Source organism: Patella vulgata, chromosome 1 (assembly GCF_932274485.2).
Source record: "Patella vulgata chromosome 1, xgPatVulg1.2, whole genome shotgun sequence".
Classification (NCBI taxonomy): Eukaryota; Metazoa; Mollusca; class Gastropoda; family Patellidae; genus Patella; species Patella vulgata.
Genome location: NC_065879.2, coordinates 83,943,887 through 83,957,393, shown reverse-complemented (window position 1 = coordinate 83,957,393; position 13,507 = coordinate 83,943,887). Strand labels below are relative to the sequence as shown.

The following is a 13,507-nucleotide window of genomic DNA, read 5'->3' as shown; positions in this document are numbered from 1 at the left end:
CTTATCTCACTAAGAGTGGTCTCACATTTCTTATCTCACTATGAGTAGTCTTACATTTCTTATCTCACTATGAGTGGTCTCGCATTTCTTATCTCGCCATGAGTGGTCTGACATTTCTTATCTCACTAAGAGTTGTCTCGCATTACTTATTTAAAATACTTAGCTTGCAATGATGTGTCTATTCAAACTCATGTTTCATGTCCTACTGAGCTAATGAGGACGGGCATATGCTATGCAATGTCTTATGAGGGTAATTTTGCCTGGTCAGCGGCGCTACGGACTACTCTTATTTTGAATTCAAACTGTCAAAGGCTCTTTCACATGCATGCCATGTGTACACAAGACCTCGGTTTTTGTTCCCATTTGAACAACTATATATTATCTTTTGCCAGGATTCACGTCCTACACCAGATGAAGTTTCTTGGCCAACGCAGGGATCAAACACAGGACGTCCACGTTAATGAGCCAACATCTTACTCACTGAGCCACTGTGGCACCCCATTGTACATTACTTCATTCCCATTACCGAAAGGAAAAAAAATGAAATGAAATGGGGTTTAACGTCCTACTGTTCTTCTCTGATTGGACTAATGAAGACGGGCATATGCCATACAGTGTGCTATGAGGGAAATTTTGCTCGGGCAGAGTCACTATGGCCTACTCTTATATCGAATTCCAACCGCCAAGGGACCTCGTTTTTCGTTCCATCCGAACAACTAGACAGCTATCCTTTTCAGCAAAAGAAAACAACAAAGAAAATTTAATTTGTATAGATTTTATATATGTATTTGTGTATAGGCTACATGACATAGCGCGGCCAATTAATTCATGATAATAACAGATCACTTGTAATGGCCAAAGACCATATGACAATTTATTTACAACATTAAAATGGTAATATCAGTATATGACACAACCACAGGCTGAGAACAATATAATAAGTCCTTCTTCTTAATTAAATCATCTCTTTCTTACAAAAATATTAATACTAAGACCTCATCAACTAGTAGGCATGTCATGCCAGGAAGAGACAATTCTTACTGAAATCTAAATGGATAAAAAACTGTCCAATGAACTGGATAAAACATTTTGAATTGTCCAATGAACTGGATGAAGCATTTTTGAATTGTCCAATGAACTGGATAAATCATTTTTGAATTGTCCAATTAAATGGATGACTCATTTTTTTAATTGTCAAATTAAATGGATGAACCTTTTTTAATTGTCCAATCAACATCAAAATTAATATCAATATGAATATTAATAAACACAAAAACTATTACTATTTTAATTAAAGCTACTACTTGTTGAGGGTTTGCTTCTCTCAATAAAACGTTGCTAAAATTAAAATAGTAATTGTGTTCCATAGTATGTTTTTGTGTTTATTATGTGTGTCAATTGCTAAATGCGGCTTAAAGAAGACTATTAATTTTATTAAGAATTATCCATCCAGACGGACATCCCCACCTGATGCTTTAAACCAACCAGTATTAATTCATATTTGTGGGAGAGATTTTTATTAAGATGAAAATCTATTATTTCAGCTTCCATTCCTGTAAGTAAAACAGTCTTGTAGTGAAAGGCTACACTAACTGTGAGTAAAACAGTCTTGTAGTGAAAGGCTACAATGACTGTATGAGTCTATCAGACACAGTATATTGTGTATCTGACTATATTTCAATAAGGTGTAATTCGAACAACATGTAACGAGTCTTTTAGCACTTTTTAAGAGCAACAACAACATTACTGTAATCCATGAAATTATTACGTGTACATGAAATTATAAATGAAGCAAGCCAACGATGAACTATTATAGCAAAAATGGACAACACTTTTATCTAAATCTTACAGCGAGACCGATGTTCCCCGCCTTAATCCCAAAATAGATATATTTCATTGATCTTTTTTTAAAGCATTGAGCAATCAAACTGCTCTTCACCCTGCTTATTAAATGATCATTATTAAACTTAACACTTTCAATCTGAATCAAATTGATCGTTTTCCAAAGCATTGACAAATTAAAATATTCTTCATCAAACCCAGTCGAGGTATTAACAAATGAACATCTACACCAATTTAACGCAGAGTTATTGTGTTCCAAAAGGTGTGACCGACAGATGAAAGAACTCAATTTAATAGTTCCTTGCTTTCCCTAAACGATGAGAAACAAATCCAAATATAGCTCTATAAAATTCCGCAGTGTGGCCAAGCCCGGACATAAGGCACCTGTCACAGACTTTGTCCAATACAAATTATCACTCAACGTATAAGAGAGATAGAGAAACGGGGTTTAACGTCCACTCAACACAAACTAGGTCATTTTGAGACTAACACATGGTTCAATTTTATTTCAATAATTCGCTGGCGCTTAGGGGTGTTTAGCAGTGGGAGGAAACCGTAGGACCTGGAGAAAACCCACAAGGTTGGACAGGCGAGTAGTACGTTAAACCTCATTTCATTTCATGATTAGGCCTAGTTATCTCAATGTGAGTAGGTACTTATTCTGCCTTGTCATTTACAACGCACACAGATAGTTTTACTGACTTTATTGATAAGAATATTTAATCTGGTATCAATAATAACGCCGTTAAAAGCCGTGATGACTCCTACACTACAATAACAATATGAACATTGTGAAAGTTTTTCAATCAAACGACATTAAGAAGGGAGGTAATTCTAAGCATTGAGTCATTCGGTATCGTTACTTCAAACATAATGAATACATCGTCTATTAGGTAACAGCAAAGTACTACATTACTTATCTCACTATGAGTGGTCTCACATTACATATATCACTTAGAGTGGTCTCACAATCACTTATCTCGCCGTGAGTAGTCTCTCAATATACGTTGCCCCACATTACTTACCTCTCTAAGAGTAGTCTCGCATTACTTTTCGCACTAAGGGTAGTCTCACATTACTTATCTCACTATGAGTAGTCTTACATTATTTATCTCACTAAGAGTTGTCTCACATTACTTATCGCACTATGAGTGGTCTCGCATTATTTATATCGCTATGAGTAGTCTCACATTTCTTATCTCACTATGAGTAATCTCACTTTACTTATCTCACTAAGAGTGGTCTCGCTTTACTTATCTGACTATGAGTAGTCTAGCTTTACTTATCTCACTATGAGTAGTGTCACATTTCTTATCTCACTAAGAGTAGTCTCACTTTACTTATCTCACTATGAGTAGTCTCACTTTACTTATCTCACTAAGAGTGGTCTCACATTTCTTATCTCACTATGAGTAGTCTCACATTTCTTATCTCACTATGAGTAGTTTCCCTTTACTTATCTCACTAAAAGTGGTCTCACATTTCTTATCTCACTGAGTAGTCTCGCATTACTTATCTCACTATGAGTAGTCTTACATTACTTATATCACTATGAGTAGTCTTGCACTACTTATCTCACTATGAGTAGTCTCACATTTCTTATCTCACTATGAGTAGTTTTGCATTACTTATCTCACTATGAGTAGTCTCACTTTACTTATCCCATTATGAGTAGTCTAATATTACTAATCTCACTAAGAGTGGTCTCACATTACTTATCTCACTATGAGTTGTCTTACATTTCTTATCTCACTGAGTAGTCTTACATTACTTATCTTACTAAGAGTGGCCTCACTTCACTATGAGTAGTCTCACATTTCTTATCTCACTATGATATAACAAGGCCTGTCATTGAGTCAACTGGTGTGGTTTCGAATCACCGGTTGTACGTGACAAGGAGTAGGGTTGCCTGTCCAACCTCATGGGTTTTCTCCGGTTTCCTCCCACTGCTAAAGACCCCTACGCGCAAGCGAATTATTGGAATAAAAATTAAAAACCATATGTTACTCCCGAAATGACCTAGTCTGTGTCAAGTGGACGTTAAACCCCATTTCTCTCTCTCTCTCACTATGAGAAGTAGTCTTATATTTATATTACTTATCTCACTATGAGTAGTCTCACATTTCTTATCTCACTATGAGTGGTCTCACTTTACTTATCTCACTAAGAGTGGTGTCACATTTCTTGTCTCACTAAGAGTGGTCTCACATTTCTTATCTCACTATGAGTGGACTCGCATTTCTTATCTCACTATGCGTGGTCTCACATTTCTAATCTCACCATGAGTGATCTCACTTTACTTATCTCACTAAGAGTGGTCTCACATTTCTTATCTCACTATGAGTAGTCTTACATTTCTTATCTCACTATGAGTGGTCTCGCATTTCTTATCTCGCCATGAGTGGTCTGACATTTCTTATCTCACTAAGAGTTGTCTCGCATTACTTATTTAAAATACTTAGCTTGCAATGATGTGTCTATTCAAACTCATGTTTCATGTCCTACTGAGCTAATGAGGACGGGCATATGCTATGCAATGTCTTATGAGGGTAATTTTGCCTGGTCAGCGGCGCTACGGACTACTCTTATTTTGAATTCAAACTGTCAAAGGCTCTTTCACATGCATGCCATGTGTACACAAGACCTCGGTTTTTGTTACCATTTGAACAACTATATATTATCTTTTGCCAGGATTCACGTCCTACACCAGATGAAGTTTCTTGGCCAACGCAGGGATCAAACACAGGACGTCCATGTTAATGAGCCAACATCTTACTCACTGAGCCACTGTGGCACCCCATTGTACATTACTTCATTCCCATTACCGAAAGGAAAAAAAAATGAAATGAAATGGGGTTTAACGTCCTACTGTTCTTCTCTGATTGGACTAATGAAGACGGGCATATGCCATACAGTGTGCTATGAGGGAAATTTTGCTCGGGCAGAGTCACTATGGCCTACTCTTATATCGAATTCCAACTGCCAAGGGACCTCGTTTTTCGTTCCATCCGAACAACTAGACAGCTATCCTTTTCAGCAAAAGAAAACAACAAAGAAAATTTAATTTGTATAGATTTTATATATGTATTTGTGTATAGGCTACATGACATAGCGCGGCCAATTAATTCATGATAATAACAGATCACTTGTAATGGCCAAAGACCATGACAATTTATTTACAACATTAAAATGGTAATATCAGTATATGACACAACCACAGGCTGAGAACAATATAATAAGTCCTTCTTCTTAATTAAATCATCTCTCTCTTACAAAAATATTAATACTAAGACCTCAATCAACTAGTAAGCATGTCATGCCAGGAAGAGACAATTCTTACTGATATCTAAATGGATGAAAAACTGTCCAATGAACTGGATAAAACATTTTGAATTGTCCAATGAACTGGATGAAGCATTTTTGAATTGTCCAATGAACTGGATAAATCATTTTTGAATTGTCCAATTAAATGGATGACTCATTTTTTTAATTGTCAAATTAAATGGATGAACCTTTTTTAATTGTCCAATCAACATCAAAATTAATATCAATATGAATATTAATAAACACAAAAACTATTACTATTTTAATTAAAGCTACTACTTGTTGAGGGTTTGCTTCTCTCAATAAAACGTTGCTAAAATTAAAATAGTAATTGTGTTCCATAGTATGTTTTTGTGTTTATTATGTGTGTCAATTGCTAAATGCGGCTCAAAGAAGACTATTAATATTATTAAGAATTATCCATCCAGACGGACATCCCCACCTGATGCTTTAAACCAACCAGTATTAATTCATATTTGTGGGAGAGATTTTTATTAAGATGAAAATCTATTATTTCAGCTTCCATTCCTGTGAGTAAAACAGTCTTGTAGTGAAAGGCTACACTGACTGTATGAGTCTATCAGACACAGTATATTGTGTACCTGACTATATTTCAATAAGGTGTAATTCGAACAACATGTAACAAGTCTTTTAGCACTTTTTAAGAGCAACAACATTACTGTAATCCATGAAATTATTACGTGTACATGAAATTATAAATGAAGCAAGCCAACGGTGAACTATTATAGCAAAAATGGACAACACTTTTATCTAAATCTTACAGCGAGACCAATGTTCCCCGCCTTAATCCCAAAATAGATATATTTCATTGATCTTTTTTTAAAGCATTGAGCAATCAAACTGCTCTTCACCCTGCTTATTAAATGATCATTATTAAACTTAACACTTTCAATCTGAATCAAATTGATCGTTTTCCAAAGCATTGACAAATTAAAATACCTAAGTGGCCAATATTCTTCATCAAACCCAGTCGAGGTATTAACAAATGAACATCTACACCAATTTAACGCAGAGTTATTGTGTTCCAAAAGGTGTGACCGACAGATGAAAGAACCCAATTTAATAGTTCCTTGCTTTCCCTAAACGATGAGAAACAAATTCAAATATAGCTCTATAAAATTCCGCATTGTGGCCAAGCCCGGACATAAGGCACCTGTCACAGACTTTGTCCAATACAAATTATCACTCAACGTGTAAGAGAGATAGAGAAATGGGGTTTAACGTCCACTCAACACAAACTAGGTCATTTCGGGACTAACACATGGTTCAATTTTATTTCAATAATTCGCTGGCGCGTAGGGGTGTTTAGCAGTAGGAGGAAACTGTAGGTCCCGGAGAAAACCCACAAGGTTGGACAGGCGACCCTACTCCTTGTCACGTACAACTGGGGATTCGAAACCACGCCAGTTGACTCAATGACAGGCCTAATGATACAGAGCGCACTACTAACCATTCGGCCATCCACCCCCCCTCTCAACGTATAAATATAAGCCTACGCATACAGAACCTGATATACGTTGTGTGATAATTCCTGCCTGACAATGACCGTGGCAGGTAATTTATGTCAAGGCTTGATTGTTGCTATAATGATTTACTTTGTTTTTACAATTGGCTTAGTTTGTTAATAATTACATGTGACAATTATATCATGCTGTACAATACCGACAAGTTGTATTAATAGTTGTCATAGTAACATTCTTCATACATTTAATCAACTCTAATTTATCAATTAACACGAGCCATGTTAAGAAAAGAAGAATTCTAAGAAGGAAATTTCTCAAAGCTGTTGATGATCAGATTTACATTTGTATTCTTCTGACAATGTTTAATTTTTTAATCCAACATATTTTTGTAATATTGAGAGAGAGAAATGGGGTGTAAGGTCCACTCGACACAAACTAGGTCATTTTGGGACTAACACATGGTTCAATTTTATTTCAATAATCCGCTTGCGCGTAGGGGTCTTTAGCAGTGGGAGGAAACCAGAGGACCCGGTGAAAACCCACGAGGTTGGCGAGGCGATCCTACTCCTTGTCACATACAACCGTGGAATTGAAATCACGCTAGTTGACTCAATGACAGACCTACTCTTATATAGAATTCCATACAAAAGACCTTGGTTTTACGTCATATCCGAATGACTATACCTTGCACCTTGCCGGGCTCTCTCCGACTGGACCACTGATAAGCAGGAACCAAGCCGAAAACTCCTGATGAACTTTGTCGGCCAACGCAGGGATCGAACACAGGACCTCCAGGTTAGCGAGCCAACATCTTACTCACTGAGCCACCGTGGCTCCCCGTTAAATGACGATCAACAGCTTTAAAGAAGATAGAAGAGAAGACAGATGATAGAAATAAGGAGAGAATATGGCAACTGTCTCTTAAAAATCTAACACAGATGTATTCTCAAAGAAGAAATAAACAATAAACTAAATGGTGAATTAACACTTTTACTCTTTCTCAATCTGATTAAAATACAGACCCTATTTCGTTTCGTTTATTATAGTTCAAAATTTGGTTTTACTTGTCTTCAACTACACTAGGATCTGACAGAGTTGTTATTTAACACGTGTTCTGGATAATGTGAGGGATTAGCCAATGAAACAGTCTGTTACGGCGAGCTTTAGACGTGTCTTGCACGGAACTGTGGGTAATCCACTAGAATCATCAATGGTGATTGGTTAATCAAATGTCTGACTTCATAGGGTCAAAAGCCGCTCATTTGACCTCTGACGCGATCTATCGCTACAACCGGTCGGATCTTCATGTAGCGTAGGCCATCGAAAGTATAAAAAAAAAAACGAAATATAGATCTGTATTTTAATCAGATTGACTCTTTCTTTAACATCTGATACCACTTCCCATTCACAGCTAATCTTTACTTAGCATTCAATTATCCTATATCGACCTATGAATATTTCTTTTCAGGTTAATATACATCAAGGCCACACGAATTTCACTTTCTGTTCTTTGGGAACACCTATCGATCTGCGATTTCTTCATAGAGAGAGAGAAATGGGGTTCAAAGTCCACTCGACACAAACTAGTAGGTCATTTCGGGACTAACATATGGTTCAATTTTATTTCAATAATTTGCGTAGGGGTCGTTAGCAGAGGGAGGAAACCGGAGGAGGACCGGGAGAAAACCCATGAGGTTGTCACATACAACTGGGGAATCAAAACCACGCCAGTTGACTCAATGACAGACCTTACGATACAGCGTGCACACGCTAACCAATCAGCCTTCCAACCCTTGCTGTACTTCGGGAACACCTATCTGTCTCCAATTTCTTCAGGAAACAGAACCTAATTTAAAAAAAGAACTTTGTTGCTCTTTGCACAAAAATTGAGTGGGTTATTTATTGAACAGGGAGGACCCCAAAGAACTAAAAATAAAATTAATCTGGCCTAAGTATCTAACTCTATACATACAAAGATTGTTTAAGACTTGTTAAGATATGCTCACCATCAAGATAAAAGTATAAATAAAGAGGCTCAAGTCGTTCATTAAAAAATAACATTTCTTAATTAAACATTCAAATCTCATTCAAAACAAATAAACTTAACAAATTAGACAAAATGATGAAAATGTTGCCATGACTACCTAACAAACCTGCAATATCAAGTTTCTTTACCTGTTTTTTTAATCCAAACAAAATGGCTGCCACAACAAAAACAGAAACCTTAAAGCAAGTTGTTTAGCTCACTGCACTGCAGATATAACGGTTTAACAAATACTATATTTACATTTATAACCGTATGACAAAAGAGTGTTAAGAGGAGGGAGGAGAAAGGAACAGCTAACACAGATTTACAAGACTGGCTACTCATTATACATCAATCATCTTATATATATCTATATAATATATACACAGTTATGTACAAATAACAAATATGTAAATCCTATTCACAAGTTCAACAATTTCTACATATAACAGACAAGGTTATTATTCTATGCTTCTAAATGTGTAAGTTTGACTTCTAAATGACAGCAAGTACATTATTACAGCCCTGCCCACAACACCCTGTATTTTATATTAGATCTATTATTAGATCAGGGATAACCCTTTCTATTATAAGATCAGGGATAACCCTATCTATTATTAGATCAGTGCTGAACCCCTTCTATCATTAGATCAGGGATGAACCCTACTATCATTAAATCAGAGATGAAGCCTATCTATTATTAGATCTGGGATAACCCTATCTATTATTAGATCAGGGGTGAACCCTATCTATTATTAGATTAGGGATGTCCCTATCTATTAATAGAACAGAGATAAACAGACAACGAAGACCTTTATATGTGACAAGGCAATGGTTGAGAACCATAATATATATTTTCTGTCGCACCTACAGAGAAAATAAATTGATCCAGAGAATACATTAGGCTAGAACTTTTAAGATGAAAATTGGGACAATGTGCTTGCTGCCAGATAATCATGATAGTGAATGGAATCGCATCAACAATGGCTGGTTAAAAGCTATTCACTGAGTATTATGAAATCAGGCACTTGAGAGATTGTTTAAAGGTGATTTTTGTATTTTGTTAATGAGAAGGCCGCACCCCTTTCAAATGATTTTCCAGAAATGATATTTACCTTCATGGTATCGTAATTAACTACTCACATTTAATCTTTTGGGTCAATCTGTGTCAAATCACCTGACGAGATCAAAAGTATCTCCTTCAAATTCGGTTTATATGCTTGCTTATTTTGGTTGTAAAAGCAGAATTTAAAACACCCTTTTGTCCAAAATAATAAAAAAAATCTTCAATAGCTTAGTTGGTCCATAAAGTAGGACATTAAACCCCATTTCATGTTTTCCAAAATAAAATTCTTGGTGGAATTATCTTTACAAAAATAACCTGAGCTACGTTACCCTGAATATTGGCATCCATCAAAATGAATAGGCCATATCTAAGGAACTGTCAACCATTGCAGAAAAAAAACAAGTATGTAAACCAATTTTCAGCAAAAACGAAATGGGGTAAGGATTACCTTTTCTCATTTTTGGGGATGACTTGACCCAGAATGCCCCAAACAGGATTTCAGAGGATGATGGGGGTGTCTAAAGTACCTACACAATCATGCCTTAAAAAAAGAAGTTACCTGCCCTATCTTTAATGCAATGGATAATCCAAGAGATCATAATTCTGTAGTAATACATTTCATTCTATTAATCTGCTACTGTATTCAACTGAAACTCATTATTTTCTATAACAATATTAGTAAATCATCAAATATGATACATAAAGATAGGGTCAGAGAAATCCTATCCCTAAAAACTTGTCTATAATTTTATCCAAAATGAAAATAACATTTCTAAAATAGTGTTTCTGTGATATGCAGACAAAACGAGGCTAGATAATAATGTGGTGAATGTATAGTAATAAGTCAATTTATTATCATTGAACAGTCCCAGAATAATAAGTCAATTTACTATCATTGAACATTCACAGAATAATAAGTCAATTTATTATCATTGAACAGTCCCAGAATAATAAGTCAATTTATTATCATTGAACATTCACAGAATAATAAGTCAGTTTATCATTCAACATTCACAGAATAATATATCAATTTATCACTGAACAGTCACAGAATGTCAGTTTATCATTAAACATTCACAGAATAATAAGTCAGTTTATCATTGAACATTCACAGAATAATAAGTCAGTTTATCATTGAACATTCACAGAATAATAAGTCAGTTTATCATTGAACAGTCACAGAATAATATGCAACAATTATTATTTCACTCAATAAAAACACAGAAATCAAATATATCGTACTTCATATTCAATCACTGAAATTTAAACAATAATATATATATTCATATATCTATATAGGTCAATATAGGTCAAGGTCATGCTGTGAGCGTTTTTACTTTTTTTTAAAAAAAAGTTCCGTCAAGACCAATTCTTTTTCTCGAAAAAAACAATCACTATATATAGATATATACACCTTTTTCCCCTTTAGAATTATTCACCGTTTTACTTTCACAAATCAACAAACGCACAGTAAATAATTTTTTTCTATTTTAGTTCACTCATGTATTAACATTCCAACAAAAGTCCCCATATAGCACTTTCAACAACACCACTTCTATGTTACTGAATAACAATGTCCCCAGTTTGTTACTGTATAACAATGTCCCCAGTTTGTAACTGAATTACTGTATAACAATGTCCCCAGTTTGTTACTGAATAACAATGTCCCCAGTTTGTTACTAAATCACTGGATAACAATGTCCCCAGTTTGTTACTGAGTCACTGAATTACAATGTCCCCAGTTTGTTACTGAATAACAACACTCTTGAATAACACACTAATATGTTACTGAGTAACAATGTCACTATTATGTTACTGAATAACAACACTATCTAATGAATAACAATGTCACGGTTTTGTTGCTGAATCAACTTTCTGTTATCGAATAATGTCACCATTGTATTGCTGAGTAGCAATGTCACCATTGTTATTTGGTAACAACGACACCATTTTTTTAGTAACAACGTCACTATCGCGTTATTGAGTAACAATGTCTCCATATGTTGTTGAATTTGAATATTATCACAATCTCCATATTTCATAAGTCTACTGGCAGTTAAAATGCCTAAATACTCTTTCTCTCTCTGTACAATAACATAATTATATATATTTATAACAAACTTGATAATAATATTTATAAACCGTGGATAACGTCTTCTAGTGTCTGTTTCAAAATCCACTTTTATATCTTCTCCGACCGCTCTCCATTTCTTAAGGCGCGAATCTTAACCTGAGTAAATTACCTGGAGTGTCATACAGCCCCAGTTTTCTACGATTGAATACAAAATTTCACTTCTAAATGAGATCACACTTTTGCCACTGTCACACGACGTCACGACTGTAAATGATGCCATTTGCCACTGTAAATGACGTCAGTCATCATATGTCACGACTGTAAATGACGTCATTTGCCACTGTAACAACTGTAAATGGTGTCATTTCCTACTGTCACACATCACAAGTTTAAATGACGTCATTTGCCACTGTTACATGGCACTACCACCACCTCGAAACACAGAATGAGCAACTGATTCACTTAATAACTTTTGTCAATTTCTCTACTTCTTCATTTTACCTATTTTTTTTATAAAGTGCACATTCTTGTAAAGTATTTTTTTCACTGACGTTGAAAAAGAGTGCACTTATAATTTTTCTCAGCTACTTGATTTGTTTACAAAAATAATATATTTTATTGTTTTTTTAACGTTTGAAAGCCCAGATGAATATATTTTTTTTCCCTTCATGCCCTAGTATGTAAGATGGCGTCATTCTGATAGTAATTGTTGTAACAAACTATTCTTCTGATCAGCAGGTTTTATATCGTCTATAGGTGTCTAAAAAAAAAAAAAAAAATTTGGTTTAAATCCACTTAATACAATATTATTAAGTACAGACATTAAAGATAACCAGTAAAGCTTCAATTTTTAAAAAAATAATGCAAATAATTATGTAAACATATCCTTTCCATAAGTATAACACGAACCCGAACGTCAATATTAGTAACTTTCTGTCAATAAACAATCTGTGACGTCATTTTAGTCCTGTTCATATTCTAGTCTATATTTCTATGAGCCGAAGGACTAAAACGACATCACAGATTGTTTATTGAAGCTTTTCCGGTGACGTTTAATACAAAATTAACAAACATTTGTGACAATCAAGTCTATGACCATAGGCTTATGCAATCCTACATCCTATTAACACAAAACTGTGACAATTAAGTCTATGACTATAGGTTTATGTAATACAAACATTTGTGGCAAACAAGTCTTTGACCATAGGCTTATGTCATACGGACATGAAGTAACTATCAGAAATAAATAAAATTTTATCCTTCTTCCCGTCACATAGGGTAAACAAAGCATATACCGATATATATGTATATAGCCATATTCATAAATATATCTGTTTGATTTGAAAATCAATAGGCTTCTTCAAGTCCATTCGATGTTAACATTAGCCTCTCTACAGAGTACACAAGCCATTGTGGTTGCCGACCACTTTTCTAAGATGTTATTTTTGTGTATAAAAACTAAGAGGAGCTGTAAAATAAGATAATGAAAGACAACATACTCTTGGTTCTTTTTGAACAACATTAACAGATGTGATATGTTCGGGTTTTCCTCCGCCTTGTTTAACCGCTTGTTTTAATTGTTGATTGGTTAGTAATTGGTTACGAAAAACACTGGTGGCTTTAGCTGCCGGATCTTCTTGATCTGTAAAAGTATCAAATAAATATCAAACGAAATCAAAATGGGTTTAAGG

The 13,507-nt window shown here is 34.9% G+C and overlaps 1 protein-coding gene across 3 annotated transcripts in view; it reads right to left on the bottom strand.

Moving 5' to 3' along the window:
* Positions 1 to 4,901: 4,901 nt before the first annotated feature.
* Positions 4,902 to 13,507, bottom strand: part of LOC126821800 (nuclear receptor coactivator 2) — a 124,241-nt gene continuing 115,635 nt past the window's right edge. For all 3 annotated transcript variants that reach the window (XM_050550302.1, XM_050550317.2, XM_050550327.2), the window contains 2 exons: positions 13,316 to 13,458; positions 4,902 to 12,576 (listed from right to left, as the gene is read on the bottom strand). In XM_050550302.1, coding sequence (XP_050406259.1) covers positions 12,508 to 12,576; positions 13,316 to 13,458 — 212 coding nt within the window. In that variant the 3' untranslated portion in view covers positions 4,902 to 12,507. The remainder of the gene's footprint in view (positions 12,577 to 13,315; positions 13,459 to 13,507) is intronic.